At 43.1% G+C, this 25,655-nt stretch overlaps 1 protein-coding gene across 1 annotated transcript in view; it reads left to right on the top strand.

Annotated features, from left to right (window-relative positions):
- arhgap23b (Rho GTPase activating protein 23b) overlaps window positions 1–25,655 on the top strand; it is a 322,411-nt gene that overhangs the window by 153,839 nt on the left and 142,917 nt on the right. Inside the window, exon 2 of the mRNA XM_079596330.1 lies at window positions 6,745–6,927. Coding sequence (XP_079452456.1) covers window positions 6,745–6,927 — 183 coding nt within the window. The remainder of the gene's footprint in view (window positions 1–6,744; window positions 6,928–25,655) is intronic.

Below are 25,655 nucleotides of genomic sequence, written 5' to 3'. Positions count from 1 at the left end.
TTTTTCAATTTTGTTTTAGTTCTTTTAAATTTGAAGAAGCTTTTCTTACCACTTCAGGGCAGCTGGTGACCAACACATACTTTACACAAAAGCAAAAATGCTCACCTCAAAGTACAGTGGCCACTGTTGTTTGTGCCGGTCACCAGAGATGCCCATTGTGGTTCCTTCAGCTCCTAACAAGTCCCGCTGGGGTGCCATTTGTTGTGGTTTCAATCTTTTTATGAAATCACTTCTCAGAGATCTTTGATGCCAGAAATATTGTAGACTTTATTTAACAAAACAAAGCCGAGCAACCTCCCGCAGGGCGGTCCTGCAGGAGATGACTCCCGAACATTGGTTAGCTTTTCACATATATACATACATCGCCTCCAAAAATGGTCATACATCCTATAGATAAGGTCTTGCACCATGTGACAAACTTAAATAGAATCATCTGCTGCATCAGCATTCTGACCATTCTGTAAGCCCCCCAAAAGTCAAACCAAAGACACACACATAGGAAATAATGGTGTACAAATATATAGCTGAATTACTTATTTCCTAAATAATAAAATCTTCAACAGTACATAGTACTTAAATCCACTTAATATAAAGTGGGACCCAAATTTCAAATAAACCGTGTTCTCATGCAAGCTATGCTTGGCTGCAGTCTCACAGCAAAGTTTCTCCCTGCTGCTGCTATTTTTGACTCAAAATGCATGTTCTCATGCTAGCTTTGCTTAAATAGGCAACTTAATTATTCACATCTTGCATCATACACAACTTGTAAAACATCAAACTGGATTTATATTGTGTTTGTTTACTTCATTTATGAATAGATAAATGCAAATCATGCATCATTGTAGTAATTTGGAATAATAAAAGACTGTTCCCTTCCAGTTTCATTGGCTGCAGGATCAGCAGAGGCCAATCAGCTTTGTGATTGTTTGCAGATTGCATGTAAAGTCAAGTCAAGTCACCTTTATTTATATAGCGATTTTTACAATACAGATTGTATCAAAGCAGCTTCACAGTGATAACATGAAAGTAATACAAAAAAACAATTTCATCATCATCCACCTTTAAGGCAGATCTATAATATTGTTGAATATTAAATGTCCCCAACTAAGCAAGCCAGAAGGTAAGGCAACAGTGGCAAGGAACCAAAACTCCATCAGTTGACAGAAGGGAGAAAAAAACCTTGGGAGAACCCAGGCTCAGTCGGGGGCCAGTTCTCCTCTGGCCAACGAGCGAACAGTGTATGATTATGATTCAGGAGCATTACAGGTCAGAAGTTCAGAATGAGTCAGAGTATTTGTCCAGTTCCTGTTTGTTGAAGTCGGAGTGGAGAGGAGGAGAGACTGGTTGACACTTCAGGTCAGCGGCGTCGTCGTGTCCTGGCGCTGGTCCTTCATCAGATCTGGATACGGCCTGGTTCCGGTGGACAGCGGTAAACCTCGGGATAGACAGAGAGACTAATATTAGCGTAGACGCCATCCTTCTTATGATGTACCAAGTACATCAGGATTTACGGGAAGTGTTCCCGGTCCCGGCTGTTCTAAACTATGCTGCCTAACATTGAATTATAGAAGTCTATAATGTGTTATGTGTATGCTAGGCCGAAGAGATGTGTTTTTAGTCTAGATTTGAACTGACAGAGTGTGTCTGCTTCCCGGACAATGTTAGGAAGACTGTTCCAAAGTTTTGGTGCTAAATAGGAAAAGGATCTACCGCCAGCAGTCGATTTTGATATTCTAGGTATTATTAACTGGCCGGAATTTTGAGATCGCAGTAAACGTGAAGGACTATAATGCGTTAAGAGCCCGCTCAAGTACTGCGGAGCTAAACCATTTAGTGCTTTGTAAGTGATCAGCAATATTTTAAAATATATACGATGTTTAATAGGCAGCCAATGCAGTGTTGACAGAACGGGGCTAATATGGTCATACTTCCTGGTTCTAGTAAGAACTCGAGCTGCTGCGTTTTGAACTAGCTGTAGTTTGTTTATTAAGCGTGCAGGGCAACCACCCAGTAGAGCGTTACAATAATCTAGCCTTGAGGTCATAAACGCATTAACTAATTGTTCTGCATTATTCATTGAGAGCATATGACGTAATTTAGATATATTTTTAAGATGGAAGAAAGCGGTTTTACAGATACTAGACACATGACTTTCAAATGAAAGATTGGTATCAAAGAGCACACCCAGGTTCCTAACCGACGACGAAGACTTAACAGAGCAGCCATCAAGTGTTAGACAGTACTCTAGGTTATTACGTGTGGAAGTTTTTTGTCCAATAATTAGAATCTCTGTTTTTTCTGAATTTAGTAGTAGGAAATTACTAGTCATCCAATTTTTTATATCAGCTATGCATTCCGTTAATTTTGTGAATTGGTAGGTTTCGTTAGGTTTTGAAGAAATATACAGCTGAGTATCGTCAGCATAACAGTGAAAACTAATTCCATGTTTCCTAATGATATCTCCTAATGGTAGCATATACAGAGTGAACAGCAGTGGTCCTAGTACTGAGCCTTGTGGTACGCCATACTGAACTTGTGATTGATAAGAAATCTCTTCGTTTACTGCTACAAACTGATAACGGTCAGATAAGTATGATTTAAACCATGCTAGTGCAATTCCACTAATGCCAACATAATGTTCGAGTCTATTTAAAAGGATGTTGTGGTCAATGGTGTCAAATGCAGCACTAAGATCAAGTAATACTAATAGAGAGATACAACCACGATCGGATGATAAGAGCAAATCATTTGTGACTCTAACGAGAGCTGTCTCGGTACTATGATACGGTCTAAATCCGGACTGAAAATCCTCGCAGATATCATTTCTTTCAAGAAAGGAACACAGTTGTGAGGATACTGCTTTTTCTAATATCTTTGACAGAAATGGCAGATTAGAGATCGGCCTGTAATTGACTAGTTTTGTAGGATCAAGTTGCTGTTTTTTAACAAGCGGTTTAATCATAGCTAGCTTAAAGGTTTATGGTATGTATCCTAGAGACAAAGATGAATTAATGATATTAAGAAGAGGATCTATGACATCTGGAAGCATCTCTTTCAGCAGCTTAGTCGGTATAGGGTATAACATACACGTTGTCGATTTAGATGATTTGACGAGTTTGCAAAATTCTTCCTCTCCTATAGCAATGAATGAATCAAATTTTCCCTCAGGGAGACTACAATGCACTTCCTGATGCGATACTGTATTAGACGGTTGCATAGTTATAATTTTGTCGATCTTATAAGTGAAGAAGTTCATAAAGTCATTACTGCTGTGTTTCTTGGAAACTTCTGGGCTTGAAGCTTTCTTTTTCGTTAGTTTAGCCACTGTTTCAAATAAATACCTAGGATTATGTTTATTTTCTTCTAATAGGGTTGAAAAATAAGCAGATCTAGCAGCTTTTAAAGCCTCTCTGTAAGCAATCGAGCTCTCCTTCCATGAAATCCGAAACACCTCTAGTTTTGTTTTCTTCCAGTTGCGCTCCATTTTTCTGGCTGCTCTCTTAAGGGCCTGAGTGTGCTCGTTGTGCCACGGCGTTGGACTATGTTCTTTAATCTTCTTTAAGCGCAGCGGAGCAACTGTGTCTAAAGTGCTGGAAAAGAGAGAGTTAAAAGTTTCTGTTGCAATATCAAGTTCTTCTAAGCTATCCGGGATGCTGAGATGATGAAACTGATTAGGAAGATTATTGATAAAGCAATCTTTAGTGGCAGAAGTGATTGGTCTAACATATTTATAACACGGAGTCGGCTTTGCAGCCTTGGCTAAATGTAATTTACACGAGACTAGATAATGATCTGAGATGTCATCGCTCTGCTGCAGTATTTCAACGGCATCAACATCTATTCCATGTGATAGTATTAGATCTAGAGTATGATTACGGCAATGAGTAGGTCCTGACACGTGTTGTCTAACTCCAATTGAGTTTACAATGTCTTTAAATGCCAATCCCAATGCATCTTTTTCATTATCAATGTGTATATTAAAATCACCAACAATTAGTACTTTATCTGCAGCCAATATTAATTCAGATAGAAAGTCAGCAAATTCTTTGATAAAGTCTGTATGGTGCCCTGGTGGCCTGTATACAGTAGCCAGCAGAATTTTCAAACGTGATTTATCGTTTACACTATATATTTTTACATTAAGCACCAACACTTCAAAAGAATTATATTTACAACTAGATTTCTTAGTGGTTTTGAAAATTTTACTATAAATTACAGCAACACCTCCTCCTTTGCGTTTCAGACGAGGGTCATGTTTATAACCGTAATCTTGTGGGGTTGACTCATTTAAAGCAATGTAATCGTTTGGTTTTAGCCAGGTTTCTGTCAAACACAGCACATCTAGGTTACAATCTGTAATCATATCATTAACTATTAGCGCTTTTGAAGTAAGAGATCGAATATTCAGCAACCCAAGCTTTATCATTTGCTCATTTGTATTATATCTGTTTTTTATTTGTTGAACATCAATTAAATTTTTAACCTTAGATGGGTTTGAACGTTTTTTTGGATTTCCAAGTTCGGGGAACAGACACAGTCTCTATATGATGATATCTAGGTGAAAGAGGCTCTATGTGATGGGATTTATCTGACCTTGGTGACGTGAGGCCGCTAGCAGACGGTCGGTTAAGCCAGTCTGTCTGCTTCCTGACCTGAGGCCCAGATTGTCATGTTTTATCTCTAAGACTATGAGCCAAATTACTAGAGAGAAGAGCAGCACCATCCCAGGAGGGATGAATACCATCTCTTTTCAACAGGTCAGGTTTGCCCCAAAAACTTTTCCAATTGTCTATGAATTCTATATTATTTCGTGGACACCACCCAGACAGCCAGCCATTGAGTGAACAATCTACTAACTATCTCATCACTCCTGCGAACAGGAAGGGGGCCAGAGCAAATTACAGTGCTTGACATCGTACTTGCAAGTTCACACACCTCTTTAATATTAATTTTGGTGATCTCCGACTGGCGGAGTCGAACATCATTAGTGCCGACGTGAATAATAATCTTAGAGAATTTACGTTTAACATTAGCCAGCACTTTCAAATTTGCTTTGATGTCAGGCGCTCTGGCTCCCGGCAAACATGTGACTATGGTGGCTGGTGTCTCTATTTTCACGTTCCGTGTAATAGAATCGCCAATAACTAGGGCACAATCAGAATAATTCTCAGTGGGTGTTTCACTGAGCGGGGCAAATCGATTTGTTATCGGAACGGAAAAGTGGTTTTTTGATCCGCGACTAGAGCGATCTCTCACTGTCACCCATCTGCCCTGCTGCACGGGCTCTACTTCAGCCGGAACCGACTCATGTAAAGAATTAACTAGGCTAGGCGCATCCAAAATAGTATCTAAAGCTCTAGCACTCTTTTTACTATTCTCGATTAAAGTTTGGATGCGTGTCTCTAGTTCTGAAATCTTCTCCGTCAGCCTGACTGTCTCCTTGCATTTATCACATATAAATCCTATATTGCCGACAGAGAAGGCTATGCCTATGGTAAACATGTGACATGAAGTGCAGGTGACAATAACAGGAGAAGACATTACTCACCGTGTTTGTTGACTGATTCTTACTCACCTGGGCTTTTATGAACTCAAAGGCGCGGGCGCGCGAGAGAAAAATAAATAACTGAGCGCACGGGTGGTGCGTTAAAAGGCTAGCGAGTTAGCGTGTTGTGCTGACAATAACGGAAGCTAGCAATGTCAGGTTAATCTGAGATGTTGAGTAAGCTGTATTTAGTAGTATAAACAACTAGAATTTATAATAAATGATGGTTCAAAACAGAAGAAACACGAAGCTAATACGAGGCTTAGATGCAGCAAACAAACTCACAGCAGCAGCAGCAGTCACAGCGAGGCAGACAGGAGCAATCGATCCAGGGCAGACAGGAGAGTCTAGCATGACCTATCAGCCTGTGCTCTATAGAGTTTCATGACTGAACTAGATATTTAAGGGAGGTACTGCACATCTTGGTTCAGAGTTTCCACTTCCTGTTGTTGTTTTCCGGCACTGCAGCAACGCCTGGGTTGTTCAATGATAGGGTGAGGTGCCATGGAATGGAACCAGAGGAAGAGGAAGTGGGTGGATAGAGAAGGGAAAAGGAGAAAGCAACAGGCAAAATATACAATTTCTCTTATCAGGACTCCTTTGACTGGTCACTGGCTGGTCTAGGAACCTTAAACTAAAATATTACTAAATTTGATGTCCCTTAAACTAAGAACCCTCAATAAACCTGACTGAACAATTTAAACCTATACAAAAGTTTAACAATACACATGCCTTGGTAGAAGTTTTTATAAAGGGCACTTGAATTTTCTCTATAATGTCACTGTCTTTATGCACTACTTGACTTGGAATCAGTGCTGACCTTTATTCTCACATTTTATAGAGGCTTCTGTTTCAGTGTTTCTACATCAGGATTGTCTGTATTTTTTCCTCTTGCATTTTTGTCAAGCCCCATAAATCAGTTTATTTTCGCATCAAAATAGACATTCCTCAGACATTCCTCACTGTTTAAAGGGGTCATCCCTGGGTGGGTGGAGTTTTCAAAAAACTACCTTTGACTGTAATTGAGAACACCCCTGCCCCCACTAATTCCTTTGTAAATAAGTGATTATGAAGAGCAAGAACATGATAGACTTTATCTTGCAGGCATCTGAAAATAAAGAAACATCATAACTTTCTGGAAAGTTGCTTTGTAGATGTTTATATTACTTGTCTCATCATGTTATTTCGGTTTGTGACAGGCTAAAGGCTTCAAAGATGAAGGATTGTCATCCAGTCAGAACACTCGACCTGTGTCAGAGGAGAACGTGGCCTGGAAGGGTCCCCGCTCAATGGCGCTGCAGAAGAACTCTCAGGGCTTCGGTTTTACTCTGCGGCACTTCATAGTCTATCCACCTGAGTCTGCCCTTCACGCTAGCCTGAAGGTAACAAAATCAACAACCTTAAAGATGAAAAGGTCAAAAGAAAAAACAATGACAGTTCATTATTGTCAGCAGCCATATCACCCTGTAGCCCAAGACTGTTTGCCTACTGAAGCTAAGCAGGGCTGAGCCTGGTTAGTACCTGGATGGGAGACCTCCTGAGAAAACCAGGTTGCTGCTGGAAGAGGTGTTAGTGAGGCCAGCAGGGGGCGCTCACCCTGTGGTCTGTGTGGGTCCTAACACCCCAGTGTAGTGACGGGGACACACTCTGTCAAAGAGCACCGTCTTTCGGATGAGACGTTAAACCGAGATCTTGACTCTCCATGGTCATTAAAAATCCCAGGATGTCCTTCGAAAAAGAGTAGGGGTGTAACCCCGGCATCCTGGCCAAATTTGCCCCTTGGCCTCTGTCCATCATGGCCTCCTAATCATCCCCATATACTGATTGGCTTCATCACTGTCTCCACCAGTAAGCTGGTGTGTGGTGGGCGTTCTGGCAAAATATGGCTGCCGTCGCATCATCTACTGTAGGTGGATGATGCACATTGGTGGTGGTTGAGGAGATTCACCCTTCCATATGTGAAGCGCTTTGAGGTCCCAGAAAAAGCACTATATAAATGTAACAAATTATTAGGGCTGTTTTCGACTAAGGATTTTCAGGATTCATAGTCAAATCTGATTCGTTCGATTTTGCCGTAGTCGACTGATAGTCTTTTTTTTTTTTTTAGATAGCAGCTAGATTTTTTCCATTTCAAACAAAAGAGCTAAAAAATAACTAAAAGAAAAACATGGTGTGTAACAAATACCTTTTATTCATTTAAAGCCAGATGAACAAAACATATCACACATAGCCTATATCGAACATCAGAAAAGTTCACATAAAATAGGTTCAAAATTGTTCAAAAACAATAACATGCCTTTATATAAGTTAATATAAGTTATAATCGAATGGGCTTCAGAAAGTGCACATGCAGCAAAAAAGAAAAAGAAAAAGAAAAAGGAAAGGATGTCTTCGTTGCTGAGACGCTTTGCGCGCAGCCTTCAGCTTGCACTTAACTTTATTTGGGTCATCTTTAACCTTCTCGAAATACTCCCACACTTTTTATGATTCTTTAGAAGCCATTGTGAGCCAATAAATCCGTAAATGCCAACAAATGCGGTCCGGACGTTACAGGCATGTAGTGTGCTGCTGCTCATTGGTTACATAACACTCAGCGCCGCCGCTCCCACCACGCGCATCACGCGCTGTGCGCACCAAGAGTTGAGGTGAGGGGGCACCAAAAAAATATCCTAATGAAAAATCAATAATTATAATGCCGATATTATTTCAGTATAGAAATACAGACATCCCAAAGGAAGTTCTGGGAGTCTCCCACATATTGATAGCGGCTCACTGATGCCCGCGAATTAGTTAAAATCTCCGGAATCTAGAGCGAGCGCGCCCGCGAGACCGAGACTGTGCTCCAAACCGCGTAGCGCGTGGACAGCAGAGAGGGAGAGAGAGCAAGTCCGCGCGCGTGTTCCTCATGAAGACGAAGTTTCTCGGGGTAGGGGGCATCATAAATAAATTATGCAATTATGCTTAGAGCACCAAAATGGCCAGCAGTGGCTCTGATAACACTTCCCTACTATTCGACCATGAGGTTCATAGTCGAATCAGACCTCTCCGAATCGAATCGTCGAATCCTCGACTATTAGAAGTCAGCCCTACAAATTATTATTATTATTATGACCATGTCTAAACTACATAAATGAACAAAAACAGCAACAAAATGTAGTCCATATGACTTTATACATATATAGCGCTTTATAGCAAGTCTTTTAAAGTCACATGCTGATTAAAATCTCATTGGTTAAAAATTCTCCAGCAAAAAAAATAAATACATCTTAATCAGCATTTTGTCAATTTTTTGGGCTTGTTTTTTTTGGCTTTTTTTTTTTTTTTAAACGTCTGCTTATAACTATACATTTGCATTTAAAACATTACATAAAATATTAAAATTTGTTTTCAGAGAATATATCTTGAATTGTTTTTATTTTCAAAATTTTGATAGATTTGTGTAAAAAAAATGGAAGAAAATTTGCCAATGGACTTTACTTCTGAAGTAAATTTATTTTGTTTTAAGGATGTTTTGATATTTTCAAGGTAAACAAAAACAAATATACTTCTTAAAGTGGTGGTTGACAATGATTTCACTTTTCTAACTTTAGTTAGTGTGTAATGTTGCTGTTTGAGCATAAACAACTTATGCAAAGTTACAACGCTCAAAGTTCAAAGCAAAGGAATATATTTGCTTTAGAAATACAATTTGTATTTCTAAAGCAAATATCTTCATTTGCTTATACAAATAAACAAACAAACATTCATAAACTTAGAAAACTGAAGGAGAAAAAAAGAAAACGCGAAATCAACCGTCCTCTCCTCATAAGCACCCTCACACGCGCACCCCAACACTCCCAACATGCACAGAGAGAGAGAGAGAGAGAGAGAGAGATTTAATAGGGTATTAAAAGAGTGTCTCCAGACTGCAGAAAGACACATAAGCCATGGAAACAAGCAGTGACAGAGTTCTTACAGATTTATCGGGCTACACCGCACGCTACTACAGGAGCTACTCCATTTGAGTTGCTGAGAAATAGGAAGATGCGCACAAAACGTTTCTGTCTCACAAAAAATTACATCACTCAAGCAAGTCAAAGAACATGTGAAAAAAAAATCTACATAACAGTAAATAGAATACAGACAGAAAGCGAAGAGCAAAAGTGCCCACCTTCCAAATGACCGATGCTGTGCGAATCCGGAGACTGGAACATGTCATCCAAAGGGATCATCCAAATACACAGAACCTCTGACAGTCGTAAAGAGATCGGACCAAGTACTTACCTTCTCAGCGATGGTCAGAAATGGAATGTCTCAAAGCTGGCGCATTTCTCAAAGGAGGCTCTAGCTTGCATCAGTGAGAACAATGAGACTACACTGGATGGACTGTGACCGAGAATATGCACGTTGGGCAAGAACCAGGCCCTAGACGCAACCCCAGAGTCTGAAACCCACCTCAGTGGTTAACAGACTTTGAGAGATGAATACCAACGTGTGAACTGTGCAAATTGAAAAAAAGAAAAGAAAAAAAAACTCTTCTGTTATGTGAGAAAATGTCATTCTGTTTTGAGGTCTGAGTTATAATAGTTAAGACAAGAATAACCTAATTTCATGTTGAATTTAAATGTAGGTTTCCAGGTACTATTCTTAATGAAAGGGTTATTTTTCAGTGGTTGTGGGTACCATGTTTAAGTGACTAATTCTGTTAAGAAAACGGGAAATGTTGTGTCCTGTTAATAACGGTTAGTGAACTCTGAGGGTGCTAGAGTGCACAGTGAGGATACAGGCGGATGTTATGTGTAGATGAAGAGGAAGAATAAAGTTGGAAGTAGTGTAATACATAGATATACATAATAAAGGCTAGATGTCTTACGGCGGAGTCTCTAACGTCATCACCGGCAGCCTTCTTGTCACACGCAAGCTTTCTGGCGCGCTCTGTGGTACCCGATGTAAGGTGAGTGATCTGCAAGAACACAGATACTCTTATCTCGCTGAAATCTTGACGGATTTACAAACGGTTTGGTTTCTTACAAACGTTATTAATGTGGCTATAATTCTGGATGCTTGAACAAGTTGAAATTGCAGCTTTTCTTTTTGAAAAACGACTTAATCGTGCAGCATAGTTGTGTATCATGGCTACTTGCGCAAGTTATCAAGGCTGAGACCACAATCGAGCGTTCTATTATATAGGTTTTAGACACCAATAACGATTATATGACAACTAATCTTTTGTCTAAATTACAATCTTTGTAGATGTGGTTGTAGTTCTCTTACGAGAGATACTCTCGTACTGCGTTGTCGTAGCAGCGCATTGGGGAAAATCCTTTTCCACGAGAATACTGAAGCAAAAAATGATCCTTAATTTTGTATCAATGTAAAGCGCATTGCCACAGCATACAGACCTAGGCGAGACAGCTCGCGCGCCTATTGGCTGCTGTGCGGCAAATGCTTAAGCCAATCGAGCGAGCCCTTGAGTGAAGCCCTTCACGCCCTCCTGCATCACGTCCCGCTGAAACGGGCGTGGCTTAGGGCTATATATTTAGCTTACAGGCTTATGAACTCTGATTTTTAATCCTTCAGCGAAGACACCTCATCGCTGATCCAAGGAAGAAGCTGCGCCGTCGAGAGAGCACTTCAGCGGGAGAGGACGTGAAGCCGCTGGCACCGCCGCCTTCTTCGCCTTCCAGCTGGTTCCGGCGCTTATATCCTTTTACCTCCTTATTGAGTGTGTGTGAGTTCGCCGGCGCGACTCACACTTTTTCCTGTATCTGAAGCGCGTCTTCTCTGAAGATGCCTTCCTGTGGCTCAGCACAGCGACGGGGACCGCCATGTTATTTGCGCTTCTTGCCTGGGTGAGCAACACGCGGCTATCGCTCTTGTGGATGGCGGCTGCCATCACTGTGAACTTCTGCCTTTGGCGACTCTGCAGACTCGCCTGGCGTCGTTCCAGGAGCCCGTGTTTTCCGCTGTTGTGCCGCGCCGTAAAAAGCGCCGTGCACAGTGGAACCCTGAACCATCTCCTAGCCGCCAAAGTTCGCCGGTGCGCCCACAAACTATTTCCCCGGCTTCTTCAGCATCGATCCCAGATGGACAGCGACCGCAGATTGCCGGCGCTTCTGTCGACGCCATCGACGAGATCGACGCCATGCTGAGAGATGAGGACTCGTGCTCTGTTTTGGCGTCCGGCAGCGAGGATTGGGCGAGTTCTGCGGACCTCGCGCCCCATGCCCCCGCGACCAAAGGAAAGAGAGCGAGCATCGAGGCGGAGCTCATCCGCGTGCTCACTCAAGCCACCGCGAGCCTTGGCCTTGAGTGGGTTTCGCCCTAGCAGCCCACCCACAACCGGTTGGATGGCTATTTTCTGCCCGGGGAAAAGTCTACACCTGCGTCTAAGCCCGCCCCCTTCCTTCCTGAGCTTCACGAGGAGGTCGCGAGAGCTTGGACTTCCCCGTTCTCCACGAGGACGAGGTCATCTGTTTCCTTAGCGTTCTCCGAAGTTGACGACGCTAAGAACAGAGGCTACCTTTCCCTCCCGCCGGTCGAAGAGCCTATCGCGGCCCACTTATGCCCGCCCTCCGCTGGACGGCGAGCTAAGATGGCGCTGCCCTCAAAGGCTTGCCGCACGACGTCATCCCTGCTTCGTCGCGCTTATGCCGCCAACGGACAGGCCGCGTCAGCGCTGCACTCCATGGCGACGCTGCAGATTTTCCAGGCCGATCTCCTCCGCAAGCTGGATGAGAACGGGCCCGATGCGATCTGCGTGGCGGATCTGAGAAGTGCTACAGACCTGGCTCTTCGCGCTTCGAAGTCTGCGGAAGGAATTCACCGACAGGTATGCTGAGGTGCAGAAGGCGACCCAGAAGATGAAGCACTTCCTGCCGAAGCGCTCCAACTCAGCAGCAGGCCGTGTGAAACCGCCTGCTCAGAGTTAACAGCCCAGACCGCCGCCCAGCTCCTCTTCTCAACGCCGCGAGACGCAGAGTTCGAGACCGCGCTCTCGCTCTTCCGGTCGCCGCCCCGCGCCGCGTGGCCCGCGACAGAAGGTAGCGTTGAAGCCCGAGCCCCCGAAGACCTCCTAGCACTGCTAGGGAAGCGTCGGTGTTCAAGTCCCGCTGCGGCCGGACCCTCACCGAAGCTCACCGCTCGTTCAGTCCCAAGCGAAGTGACTGTGCCAGCGATCATTGCAGCCAACAGGCGTGTCTCACTGGCCGCTTGCCTGCACACAACAGCCGTTTTCACGGCTACCCAGATAAATCCATTAAAGAGTGCATTTTCTGGTGTCCCGGGCCACGGCCGATGGTGTTTCTTGTGTAGTAAGACTGCCCACTGTAATGTGCCCATCCCTACACACAAACACGGCCCCACACACAGGGCCCGCGCACATAAAATCGACCCAGTTCGTTAAAAGTAGCACACGTGCCCACTACCCAGTGCTCACTAATGCTACCTCCTGCTCATCGCACGGTTTCTGTAAAAACGAAACCTGCGTGCAGGCGCTCCGCTCCGGCGAGCGATGCTATAAAGGTGGTAAACGTGCCCGGTCCCCAGTGCCCGCGTTCCCACACAAGCATCACGGTTCCTACGGAGCCCGTCCAGCCCTCCCTCTCCCGCCTAAATGCTGTCGAGGGGTCGAGCGCGGACATTCTGCCGGCTATCTTCAGCGCGGCCCCGGCCTCAGATGTTGCGAGCGAGACATTTCTGTCGCAGCTCACGAAAGCCGCTCTATCGCGAGTCGATCAGAGCGCGCTTTTCACTCAGCCCCTAGCTACACGTGCAGATGCATGGGAAAAGCTTCCCGGGGTTTCAAAATGGGTGATAAACATCATAAAAGAAGGCTATTCGCTGCAGTTTCGCAGACGCCCTCGACGCCACGCAGCGCGTGTCGAGACTTCGGTAGATTCGAATGTAGCACATCTAGAAACTTCTGAGAAAAAGGGCTATCGAACCTTTATCTCAGGCTCAGAGCGAAGGGGGGCTATACAGCAGATACTTCCTGGTACCCAAAAAAGACGGGGGTCTCAGACCCATACTAGATCTGAGGCAGCTGAACAGAGCGCTTGTAAAACGCCAGTTCAGAATGCTAACGACCAGAAAAATCCTCGTGCATGTTCGCCAAGGAGACTGGTTCGTGTCAGTAGATCTAAAGGACGCGTATTTTCAAATACAGATTGCGTCACGTCACAGGCGATTTTTGAGATTCGCCTTCGAGGGCCAGGCATACCAGTACAAAGTCCTGCCGTTCGGCTTGTCTCTAGCACCCCGTACATTTACGAAGTGCATGGACGCAGCACTCGCTCCCCTCAAACTGCAGGGTGTTCGAGTGCTGAACTATTTGGACGATTGGCTCATTCTAGCCCAATCTCATTCAGAGATAGTGGCGCACAGAGCCTTGCTGCTGAGTCACCTCGAGAATCTCGGTCTCACAGTAAACTGGGAAAAGAGTTCGCTATCCCCCAGACAGAATATTTATTTTCTGGGACTGGGACTGAACTCGCTGTCAATGACAGTGCAGCTGTCACAACAGCGCGCGCTGCGCATTCAGCGCACAGTCAGCTCATTCTGCTGCGGTGCTGTTCTCCCTCTAAAGAGCGTTCAAAAAATGCTAGGTCTGATGGCCTCAGCATCTGCAGTACTGCAGCTGGGCCTGCTGCGCATGCGCCCACTGCAGATATGGCTCAAAGGGAGGGTGCCCTGCAAAGGCGACTGAAGGCTACAAAGGCTTCGCCTCAAGGTCAATCAAGCTTGCGTTGCAGCTTTGAGACCTTGGAAGTCAAAAGACTGGTACCTGTCAGGTGTGAGCCTAGGGATTTCCTCGAGTCTGAGGGTGGTGTCTACGGACACATCCAACGCAGGATGGGGGAGCACTGCTCGAGGGCAGACCGCTGTTTGGCCTTTGGTCAGAGCAAGAGAAGCTCTTCCACATAAACTGCCTCGAGATGTTAGCAGTGTGCAAAGCGCTCACTCGCTTTCGTCCCCTGATTATGGGCTGCCATGTACTGATACGTTCAGACAGCATGTCAGTGGTGTCATACATAAATCGCCAGGGTGGCCTCAGGTCCCTGTCATTATACAGGCTGACCAGACGCCTTCTGGTATGGGCGCGCTGCAACCTCCTTTCACTAAGGGCGGCGCACGTGCCGGGGCACCTGAATGTTGGACCAGATGTACTGTCCAGGAACCGCGTTCCGGCAGGAGAATGGTCGTTACACCCACACACAGTACAACTGTTGTGGAAGAAATTCGGCAGAGCGGAAGTAGACCTCTTTGCGTCTCCGGAAAACGCTCACTGTCCAGAATTTTACTCAAAAAGCAGGGACGCACTGGCTCATCAGTGGCCGCGCCGTCCTCTGTATGCTTTCCCCCCTGTCTCCCTCCTGACCCAAGTGGTGGAGAGGATCAGGGAGGAAGGATGCTCAGTGCTGCTGATAGCACCGCTGTGGTTGAATCAACCCTGGTTCCCAGCTGTGATGCAGTTAGCCAGCACCGCCCCGTGGCCAGTGCCTCTGAGGAGGGATCTCCTTTCTCAAGCAAATGGTTCGATTTGGCATCCTCACCCGGAACTATGGTCCCTTCATGTGTGGGCCATCAACGGGTATGACCTCCCTCAGGGAGTGATAAACACGATCACACAAGCTAGAGCTCCGTCTACGCGACGGCTCTATGCGTCTAAATGGTCTGTTTTTTCTGGGTGGTGCACGTCTCGTGGCGTGTCACCCCCAGACTGCGGAGTAACAGAGGTTCTGTCCTTCTTACAAGAGCTGTTGGATAACGGGAGATCCCCTTCCACGCTCAAAGTATATATGGCGGCTATAGCGGCTTTTTCTGAAACCGCACACGGCCAGTCCATAGGAAGGATCGATTTAGTCATTCGGTTCCTTAAAGGAGCTAGGAGACTTAATCCACCCAGACCTCCCACTGTTCCCATTTGGGACCTTTCCACGGTGCTGGACGCCATGAAGGGTCCTCCTTTTGAGCCTCTTCAGGAGATTGATATGAAACACTTGTCGCTCAAGACGGTGTTTCTCCTGGCTCTCGCTTCTGTGAAGCGCGTTGGGGACTTACACGCGCTCTCTGTGAGCGCGTCGTGCATGAAATTTGGGCCTAATGACTCCAGAGCCGTGCTGAAACCTAAGCATGGTTACGTTCCAAAATCCCTAAACACACCGTTTAGGGCGCAGGTTATTTCTCTGTCCGCCCTTCCGGTCACCGGGGACAATACGGACGATAATTTTCTCTGCCCAGTGAGGGCATTGAGAGCTTACGTGTCGCGCTCGTCTGTTTTCAGACAGACGGAGCAGCTTTTTGTTTCGTTTAGTGGGCGTCTCAAGGGACTGGCCACTTCGAAGCAGAGTCTATCCAGATGGATAGTGGACGCGATAGCTCTAGCGTACGCATCCAAGGGCATTCAGTGCCCTTTGGGTGTTAGAGCGCACTCCACGAGAAGTATGGCTTCTTCGTGGGCTTGGTCGAGTGGGATTGCCTTACAGGATATTTGTATGACGGCAGGCTGGGCCTCACCGTCTACATTTATCAGGTTTTACAACCTCGAGGTGCCTGCCTTACAGGCCAGGATATTATCGGTTTAATTAACCGTGTTTGTATTAGACTGAGATTTTCAGTCGCCGTTTTATGGCATTGTTATGCTGAACTGCTGAGTGCTGTCAATTTTGTGCTGATCTGCTATGTGCAGTCAATTTTGTGAGATGGTGGTTAGAACCCACCTCTTTCAGGATTCTCTGTGAGTCCTACAGGTGATTATGTACTATATGAACCCCAGCTCAGTGCTCTGGGTCTATGGTGTCGGATCACTGCATACACGGCGTCTTACAGGGTGTTCCCCAATGCGTTGCTATGACAACGCAGTACGAGAGTATCTCTCGTAAGAGAACGTACTCGGTTCTCTCTAGAGAGAGGAACGAGTACTGCGTTTCTTGCCGTGTATGCGCTCTGGTTGTTTCGCTTTAAAAATCAGAGTTCATAAGCCTGTGAGCGAAATATATAGCCCTAAGCCACGCCCGTTTCGGCGGGACGTGACGCAGGAGGGCGCGAAGCACCCTCATTGGGTGTGACGTTACTCAAGGGCTCGCTCGATTGGCTTAAGCATTTGCCGCACAGCAGCCAATAGGCGCGCGAGCTGTCTCGCCTAGGTCTGTATGCTGTGGCAATGCGCTTTACATTGATACAAAATTAAGGATAATTTTTTGCTTCAGTAGTGGAAAGGATTTTCCCCAATGCGTTGTTACGACAACGCAGTACTCGTTCCTCTCTGTAGAGAGAACCGAGGTTACGTTAGTAACCGAGTACGTTATAAGCCTGTAAGCCTTTCGCTCACAGGCTTATGAACACTTTAACTATTTTGCAACTTGTTAAAGTGTAACGTACTGACTCCGGCTTTTTGCCTCGGTCAGTTAGGAGTGAGTTCGCGTTTGCGACTTATCTCACAATTTTATAACACATGTGCACAAAAATTATTAATAACCATATAAACAGACTGGAACTGGATATTGCTCGTAAAAAACAAAGTTTGAGATTGCTCGTAAATTCCTCCACCATAAACTGTAGTGTACATGCCTCGGACTCTGGGTCCGTATGAATTAGCTCAAATGATCTATAAGGAATTTTAATAACTAATTGTGGCAACCAAGGGGTGGTTTTCGTTATTTTGGACAATTAACACCGACTACGCCACCCTGGGAATTTCACCCAGGGAAATAATGGTCCAAAAAGGACACAAGTTCGTTCCCACAAAGATACGGCAGAGACGTGAATATAGAAAAATAATATAACAATGATACTTTATTTATAAATAGCATAAAAAGTGTTCCACACACAGTTCAATGGACAATAAATGGATATGGCTTAAAAATCAAGACAAAAATAAAGGAAATAAACAAACCAATAAGACAATTGGTTAAGACAATCAAGATAACAGGTCAGATGGCAGGGAGAGATAACAAAACCTACTCAATTCCACTTCACTACACACTTCAAACGTACACTAATGTACTCACTTCACCACACACACGTGCATTCAGGTGACAGAAAATGTAGAATCAAATCACTCAGTGAACAGGGGTAACCATTAACTTGGACTTAGAGTGGTCAGCGCTCCCTCATAGCCAATCCAAGTTAACATTTGTCATCAAATTGTCTCAAATCAATAAACAAAAAAATACAAATCAATAAACAGAAAAATACAAAGTTGATCTCCAAAAACACTGCAAAAGAAACAAAATAACAGATGCAATCACATTACACCTTCACCAACATCTAAGCTCATGATCCATTAACATCACACAAACACTAACTCTTTTGCTCACGCGAACACACGCGCAGACACACACACAGTCACTTCCACCGATAAACAAACACTCAATACACAACTAACACACACACACACACACACAGTCACTTCCAACGATAAACAAACACTCAACTAACTCGCATCAACTTATGAATTCAGTCACACGACAAGCAACCATACGAACGCACGGTCTTCCAGTTGAAACAGTGCGGGAGTGGCGAAACGGCCACACGGACGAATACTCGGGTCTAGGGCTGTGCGATATTGAAGAAAAATGCGATATGCGATAACTCCTTAAATAATGCGATATTTGATATGTGATACGATAATGGTTAAAGTGTGTAAAATACACTTAAATTATCTTTAAAATATATTTAAAATGATATAACCTACATGTGTTTCACATTCTTTTTATGACAAGAAAACAGCCTTATAACTTCTGAAAGTGAACATCAGTGTTTTACTGTAGCATAAGAAGTGTTATTTTAACATCAGTGTAAACCACAGGGCTTCAGGTTATCCTACATTAGGTTTATTTAATAAAAGATACTGAATCATAAAATATAAAACATTGCTTAGTTTTCACTGTATGAATTAAATATATCCTGATACTTATTAAAGCTAAAAAACTTTTGTTCATGACCCCATTTATTGCAAGCTGTTGCGATATGCATATTGCGATATATACATTTGCGATATTTCGATAAATTCGATATTGGGTCTCACAATCTCCCGACGTCAAGTTCACTGAACGTGGGGATTTGTCTGCAGGCGCAAATGAGGCGAGACGGGACGTCGCGGTATTGCGCAACACGGAGAGTATTCCGAAAAGCAAAAACCCAAAAGGAAGGGGAAGCCAGGTCACGGTCCCAATCAGCTGCCCGTGATCACGCGGACATATTACCAGCTCTTGGTCTTTTCAGCTGATCATTGGCAAATCAGCCCTTCCAACATCAAACCACGGCAGATAAACACAGTCCGGGATGCATACCCGCTGCTGTACGGCTCAGCTCAAAGGTCCCAACGCGGGACCAGCTCAGAGAGTCAGCGTCCAAGTTTGCAGCAGTCAACACGCTCTAACAAACGCATGAAGATCCCTTATACACACACGCACCTATAGCGCACCTGGATCTAATTAGGTGATTACCATTCAGCACTAACTAGGCAGCTATGCCTGCTACAATCCACCCCTGCCTTTTGTATCGTCGCCCCGACGATAAGAGCCTAACCATACTCAAATTGTCTACAGACAACAATGAATAAACATCATCATTCCTAAAATCAGCTACAAAGAACAATGGATAAACATCATCATTCCTAAAATCAGCTACAGAGAACAATGGATAGACATCATCGAACTCAAATTATTTACAGAGAACAATGGATCGGCATCATCGAACTCAAATTTACAGAGAACAATGGATCGGCATCATCGTTCCTAAAATCAGCTACAGAGAACAATAGATAGGCATCATCGAACTCAAATTATTTACAGAGAACAATGGATGGGCATCATCGTTCCTAAATTAAAACCCCTGTCTGTGGGTGCCCCTGTATCGAGTAACCCCAGACTGCAGTCTGGACGATGGGGCGGGGCAACACTTTGGGGCGGGGCGACACGTGTCGCTCCGCCCACCAACAATTTCATTGGTTTATAATACAGCAATCTTATTGGAGTAGACACTTGAGCCATGAGCATGCGCATTCCTTTATGTACGAGTTTATGAATGATCTTACGCAGTTTGGCCGTAAGCTGGCGATTTCAGTAACGATCAATTAAATAATGTTTTTATTAACTTAATACGAGTTACAGTTAATACGACTTAAGTTAAATGAAGTTACTGTACAACAAACAATCCCTTCTCAAGGCAGACTGCCGTGTAGTATATAGCCTATACGTGCTGCTAAATATGGGGAACGAATTCTTCATTCGTGGCCACGATAGTATATACCTAGGTCTATATCAAGTGAAGTCAAGTAACAATATACTTAAGGCAAATAGCGCTCAATTCACATCGTTTTATAGCAGCTTTACAAAAAGTAATATAGGCCTAAGCATTAATATTGAGCAGTTTTAGAGCTGGGCGATATAAAGAAATATGTTGCTGATATAAATCATACGATGTTTTAGATTTAGCTAAATTATATTTATTAATTTACCCAGCAGATAAGTCAATGGCACTTTAAGTAAGCAATGATCATGACTGCATTAAATTACTAGCATTGCAAGGAGAGATAGCCATAGCCTATTAGGCTGATAGTATTTCCGAATGTCACGCAGGGCTGCGTCATTTTACATCATTCATTTTTGCTTCTTCATTTTTCCATTAGGATTGGTGAATATAAACAAACTCGGGATTTTACACTACATAATGATAATTCACTGTATTTCAGTAAGACGCAGTTCCGAAAGTGACAAATAAGACAATAATAGGCTACCAAATAATACAAGCCCTGGCCATTTTTTTTTTTTTTTTTTTTTTTTTTTTTTTTGCGTACAATGGGAATTTAAAAACCTGTAGTGCTAATAAGTGGAAAAAAATTCTACTAAACCAGATATTATTATGTCGATCTATAGCAAATAATATTATTTATGTGCTCAATTTAAGTAGGTAGCCTAATAAATAAGTAACTATTTGAAGTAGGCTAGGCTACTGTTAGGCTATAGGCTATGCACAGATTTACAGCTGTGATTTCTTTTAATAGTTAGGCTACAGCTATACTAGGCTATAGCTAATGCCAGTGTTAATATTTGAAACTATTTTAACAGGTAAACAACAAGGAAATATGAGTTTGCCATTAAACATTTTATTTGCACTTTGTGCCAAAAAATGCAAGCATTGGAGAACAAATCTCGTTAAAAAAAAACAAAACAAAAAACGGTCGTGCTTTAAATTTAAAAAATGTATTCAAATTTTAAATCAGCTGCTTGCGTTCGGGTTTGTCCGATGTCTTTCCTTTAATACAGCGATTTATCATAATTTGCGTAAAATCCCGAGTTTGAGCTGATCCACCGACCCTGATGGAAATATGAAAACAACTCAAGTAACGTTAGGCCTACACTGAGGTGCAGTCACCAAGCGTTCGTTTTTGAACAATAACTTTGTCTATTCTGTGTCTTAACAGTAAAACATTAGCCAATAGATCTTAACTAAAATTACCATGGTAAACCGATAATAAGATACGATTAGAGTTAGCATTTAAAAATGTCTTTAATATGGACAAATCATTCACAAAAATAGTACATAAAGAACGCGCATGCTCAGGCTTGAATCATCCCGGCCAATAAGATTGCTGTATAATAAGCCAATTAAATTGGGGGTGGGCGGAGCGACACGTGTAACCCCGCCCCAAAGTGTCGCCACGCCCCATCGTCCAGACTGCACTCTGGGGTACTACCCTGTATCCCATGCTGCACGGCATCAGCAAACAAAACTGAGTGGCCCCGAGCACGCATACGCCCAGGCGTTCCTCCCCACTCCCTGCAAATTGCCCCACTGCGGGCATCCAATCCATCTGGGTCTTCCCGCTCTATTGCTGGGTGATACCGAATTTCTTCCCGAGCTTCCCCTTCCAAATGATCAAATAAAAAGAATGCGCGATCGGCAATGGACATATGACGAACCCTCATACAGGCCTCTGCCTCGTCAACCCATTCGTTTATACCCGGTCCCGCTCTACCATTAAATTTGGGACACTTACGATCTCGTGGTATAAACACAAACCTCTCCGCAGCCGGAACACTAGCATTTGCAGGCGGAGGGTCAACAGGCAGTGCGGAGGACGCATTAGACGGGCCAGGTGTGGGTTCACCTGCATCGGTCCGATCTTGTCGCAACTTCTCATTTTCAGCCCGCAACTGTAACACTAGATCTCGCAGTTCACGTAATTCCTCATCCATCATTAAGAAATCAGTGAAACTTACCAACAAAACAGATAGGCCGTTCCGTGCACACCACCGCTCTGTTTCAGCACAAAAATAGAAAAAAACAAAGAATCACAACATTCACCCCACACAATATGGAACAAACAAATTCACGTCTCAGCCCAAAAATCAATGTGGGACCCTGCCGACTACGCCAAGAATGTGGCAACCAAGGGGTGGTTTTCGTTATTTTGGACAATTAACACCGACTACGCCACCCTGGGAATTTCACCCAGGGAAATAATGGTCCAAAAAGGACACAAGTTCGTTCCCACAAAGATACGGCAGAGACGTGAATATAGAAAAATAATATAACAATGATACTTTATTTATAAATAGCATAAAAAGTGTTCCACACACAGTTCAATGAACAATAAATGGATATGGCTTAAAAATCAAGACAAAAATAAAGGAAATAAACAAACCAATAAGACAATTGGTTAAGACAATCAAGATAACAGGTCAGATGGCAGGGAGAGATAACAAAACCTACTCAATTCCACTTCACTACACACTTCAAACGTACACTAATGTACTCACCTCACCACACACACGTGCATTCAGGTGACAGAAAATGTAGAATCAAATCACTCAGTGAACAGGGGTAACCATTAACTTGGACTTAGAGTGGTCAGCGCTCCCTCATAGCCAATCCAAGTTAACATTTGTCATCAAATTGTCTCAAATCAATAAACAAAAAAATACAAATCAATAAACAGAAAAATACAAAGTTGATCTCCAAAAACACTGCAAAAGAAACAAAATAACAGATGCAATCACATTACACCTTCACCAACATCTAAGCTCATGATCCATTAACATCACACAAACACTAACTCTTTTGCTCACGCGAACACACGCGCAGACACACACACACACAAACACAGTCACTTCCACCGATAAACAAACACTCAATACACAACTAACACACACACACACAGTCACTTCCAACGATAAACAAACACTCAACTAACTCGCATCAACTTATGAATTCAGTCACACGACAAGCAAGGTACCATACGAACGCACGGTCTTCCAGTTGAAACAGTGCGGGAGTGGCGAAATGGCCACACGGACGAATACTCGGGTCTCACAATCTCCCGACGTCAAGTTCACTGAACGTGGGGATTTGTCTGATTAAACTATCAATTTCTCAACAAAGTTATCCCTTCTAACAAACTCCAAGAAATATTAACTTTCTGGCCGTGAACATTAATTTTCTTGTGTTTATAAAATTAAATCTACTCAATGTAGTAAATAATGAGCGCGGTAGCTCTTGTCGTGAATCTCATTGACTTTTGTGTTTTTACAAGCATTTTTCACAGACCCAGTCTTGAATATATATTTTAATAAATGCAAAACTATAGAATATAAGTACTGATTATACGTCTATGTACATAATTTACAGTTAAACAATAAGACAAACGGATAACAAATGAGAGAAGGAGAGTTGGAGAGAGAGAGAGAGTGAGAGAGTGTTCTGGGGAGGGGCGCGCGCCGGAGCACGCGCTTAGGTTGTAAGGTGAGAGAGAAAATGATCAGAGTTGACCATGGAACAACAACATCACAGAAACCTTGAGAGCCATCAAAATGCATCGAACCTTAAAACATTAAAACTCGTTAGAGTTGATACTTGCACAGTTCTTTGTGTGAGTGTGGCTGAGTACAGCCTGCGTGTGGCCTCCTCGGAGCAGAGTGCGCGCGCTCGTGTTGGCGGAGCGCGCTTGTCCGCGGGAGTTTCGAAGGTCTCTTGTTGTGGAGTTGCCGAAGGAATAATTCAGGGTAAGTTCGTTTCACTCTTAGGTAGAAGCGAACAAAGTAGAATTTGAAAATGAAACAAAAGACTGAGATAAAGAAAATAAAAGAAGACGCAAACTCCAAAGGAGTTGATCGTGGACTTTTCACATGACGAAGCAGTGATGAAGGCAGGAAGAGCAGAGATTTTGGGGGAGCTTTGGCTTTTAAAGAATGTATGGCTCACGCCTTCTTTTGGGACAACAGCAAATCGGAGCCTCTGATCTGGGGCCTGTTTCAGAAAGGAGGTTAAGTGAAAACTCTGAGTATATTAACCCTGAAATGAGGGAAACTCTGGGTTTTCCGTTTCAGAATGGGAGGTATATCAAACCCGAGAAAGCAGGGTAAGTCAAGCCCGTTTCTGAAAGAGAGGTAACTTATACTCAGAGTCAGTTACCATGGCAACTTACTCTGTGAACCTAACCTGGTCGGGAGCAGGTTTTCTTCGGTAAACCCAGAGTTTCTTGCGGTCTCCTCCCCTTTTTTAAAGAGGAAGCGGTGTTTAAACACCCTTATTCATTCTTTCTGTACATTTATTCATTGCTGTTTTTACTGTTAAAAAAAATAAAAATAAGATGAAGTATATATAACTCCTTAACTGGCAACTGAAAATACAGTACATTAGAGTTACATCATGTAGTTCTAAACAAATTCTACAGAATTAAACTGTGGAATTTACTGAAAATCACTTGGGGGATAAGAATGTCCGTTTATACTTAGATATACACTTCGATTCTATAGGCTACGCAACATACAAATGTGAATGTGTAGATTGTCTGATGTGTAGACACATAATATTAACATTACCCTGTAGGCCTCTCTGTGGCGCAGAAACTGTTTCTTCATACCCATCATCCTGTGAAGATGAGCATTTGTACACTTTATAACACTATTTGTCATCATTTCTGGTGTATTGAGTAGGCAACTTAAAACTGTCTGGGGTTCTGTTGGGACAGGAGGCTCCAAAAGACAGATATTAGTCTCTAGATAGATATTAGTCCCAATAGATATCAGAATCTATTGGGACCAACGAAAAACCCAACCCAAAGTAAAATAAATGGAAATATCAAAAATACCCTATATAAAAAATAACACATAGACCTCTTACATTTTATGAAGGCCCTTGGATCTCCGGGAGTGACCGGCTCTGATGAAGGAATTCCCTCAGCCAAAAATGCTGCTGCACTGCTAGACACTGGATGCTATTTAGTTATGTAATATGTCAAATGTTTGTAAAGTCAGATAGCCTACACCCATGATATGCTCAAGCCTTACCTGATTGAATTATGTTTTTATATATTTTTTTATTTTCAGCTGCTGCCACAATTCTTTTAATGCCTGCAGGATTGCACCTAACCTTCATGAAAATTAAAATTAGGTTGAATAACTGTTCTTCCAGTTTCACCTGATATTATAACAGTTACTCTAAAATAGTTATTAATTACTAACTACAAATGAAATCTTCAACAGTGTAATTAGATTAATGTAATAATTACTATCTTTAGAAAGTATTGGTCTACTTATTATGAATTACTAAGTCCCATCAACCTCAACCACTTGAACAATACAATGAGGAGAGACAAGAAACTTCACTTTTAATGCTTTCAAAATGAACAATATACAATTGCATGAATTATTCTTAAATTGACCAAAGTGTGTAGAGGGAGAAGGTTACATTCAAAATATACCTTTTAAAAATGTATGTGAAATCCACTGTTGTTTTATACAGAATTGTTCTATAGTCTATGCAGTAGCCTATTTAATGTAATTACATCATATTTTATTTTAAATTACAGAAGAATTAAGAGTAATCCCTTTAATTAAATTACAATATTTAGATTACTTGGTAATTAATTACACCCAACACTGTATAACAGTAATTCCTCTTTGTGTCTGGCGCTGTTGCCATGGTGACTCATAATATCTGCGCTCCATTGATAATGGCTTTTTATAGTTGTGGTGCACACGCTCAACTCAGAGTGAGTCAACTTAGAGTTGGTTGAACTAACCAATTTCAGCTGATCTGAAACCGAAAACTCAGAGTTTCCCATCTCAGGGTAAGTCAACTCAGAGTTCAAGTTTTAACTCAGAGTTGGTTGAACCTCCTT

The sequence above is a fragment of the Phoxinus phoxinus genome, assembly GCF_949152265.1.
Source record: "Phoxinus phoxinus genome assembly, chromosome: 21".
NCBI classification, from domain to species: Eukaryota; Metazoa; Chordata; class Actinopteri; order Cypriniformes; family Leuciscidae; genus Phoxinus; species Phoxinus phoxinus.
This window is presented reverse-complemented; position numbering and strand designations above follow the sequence as displayed.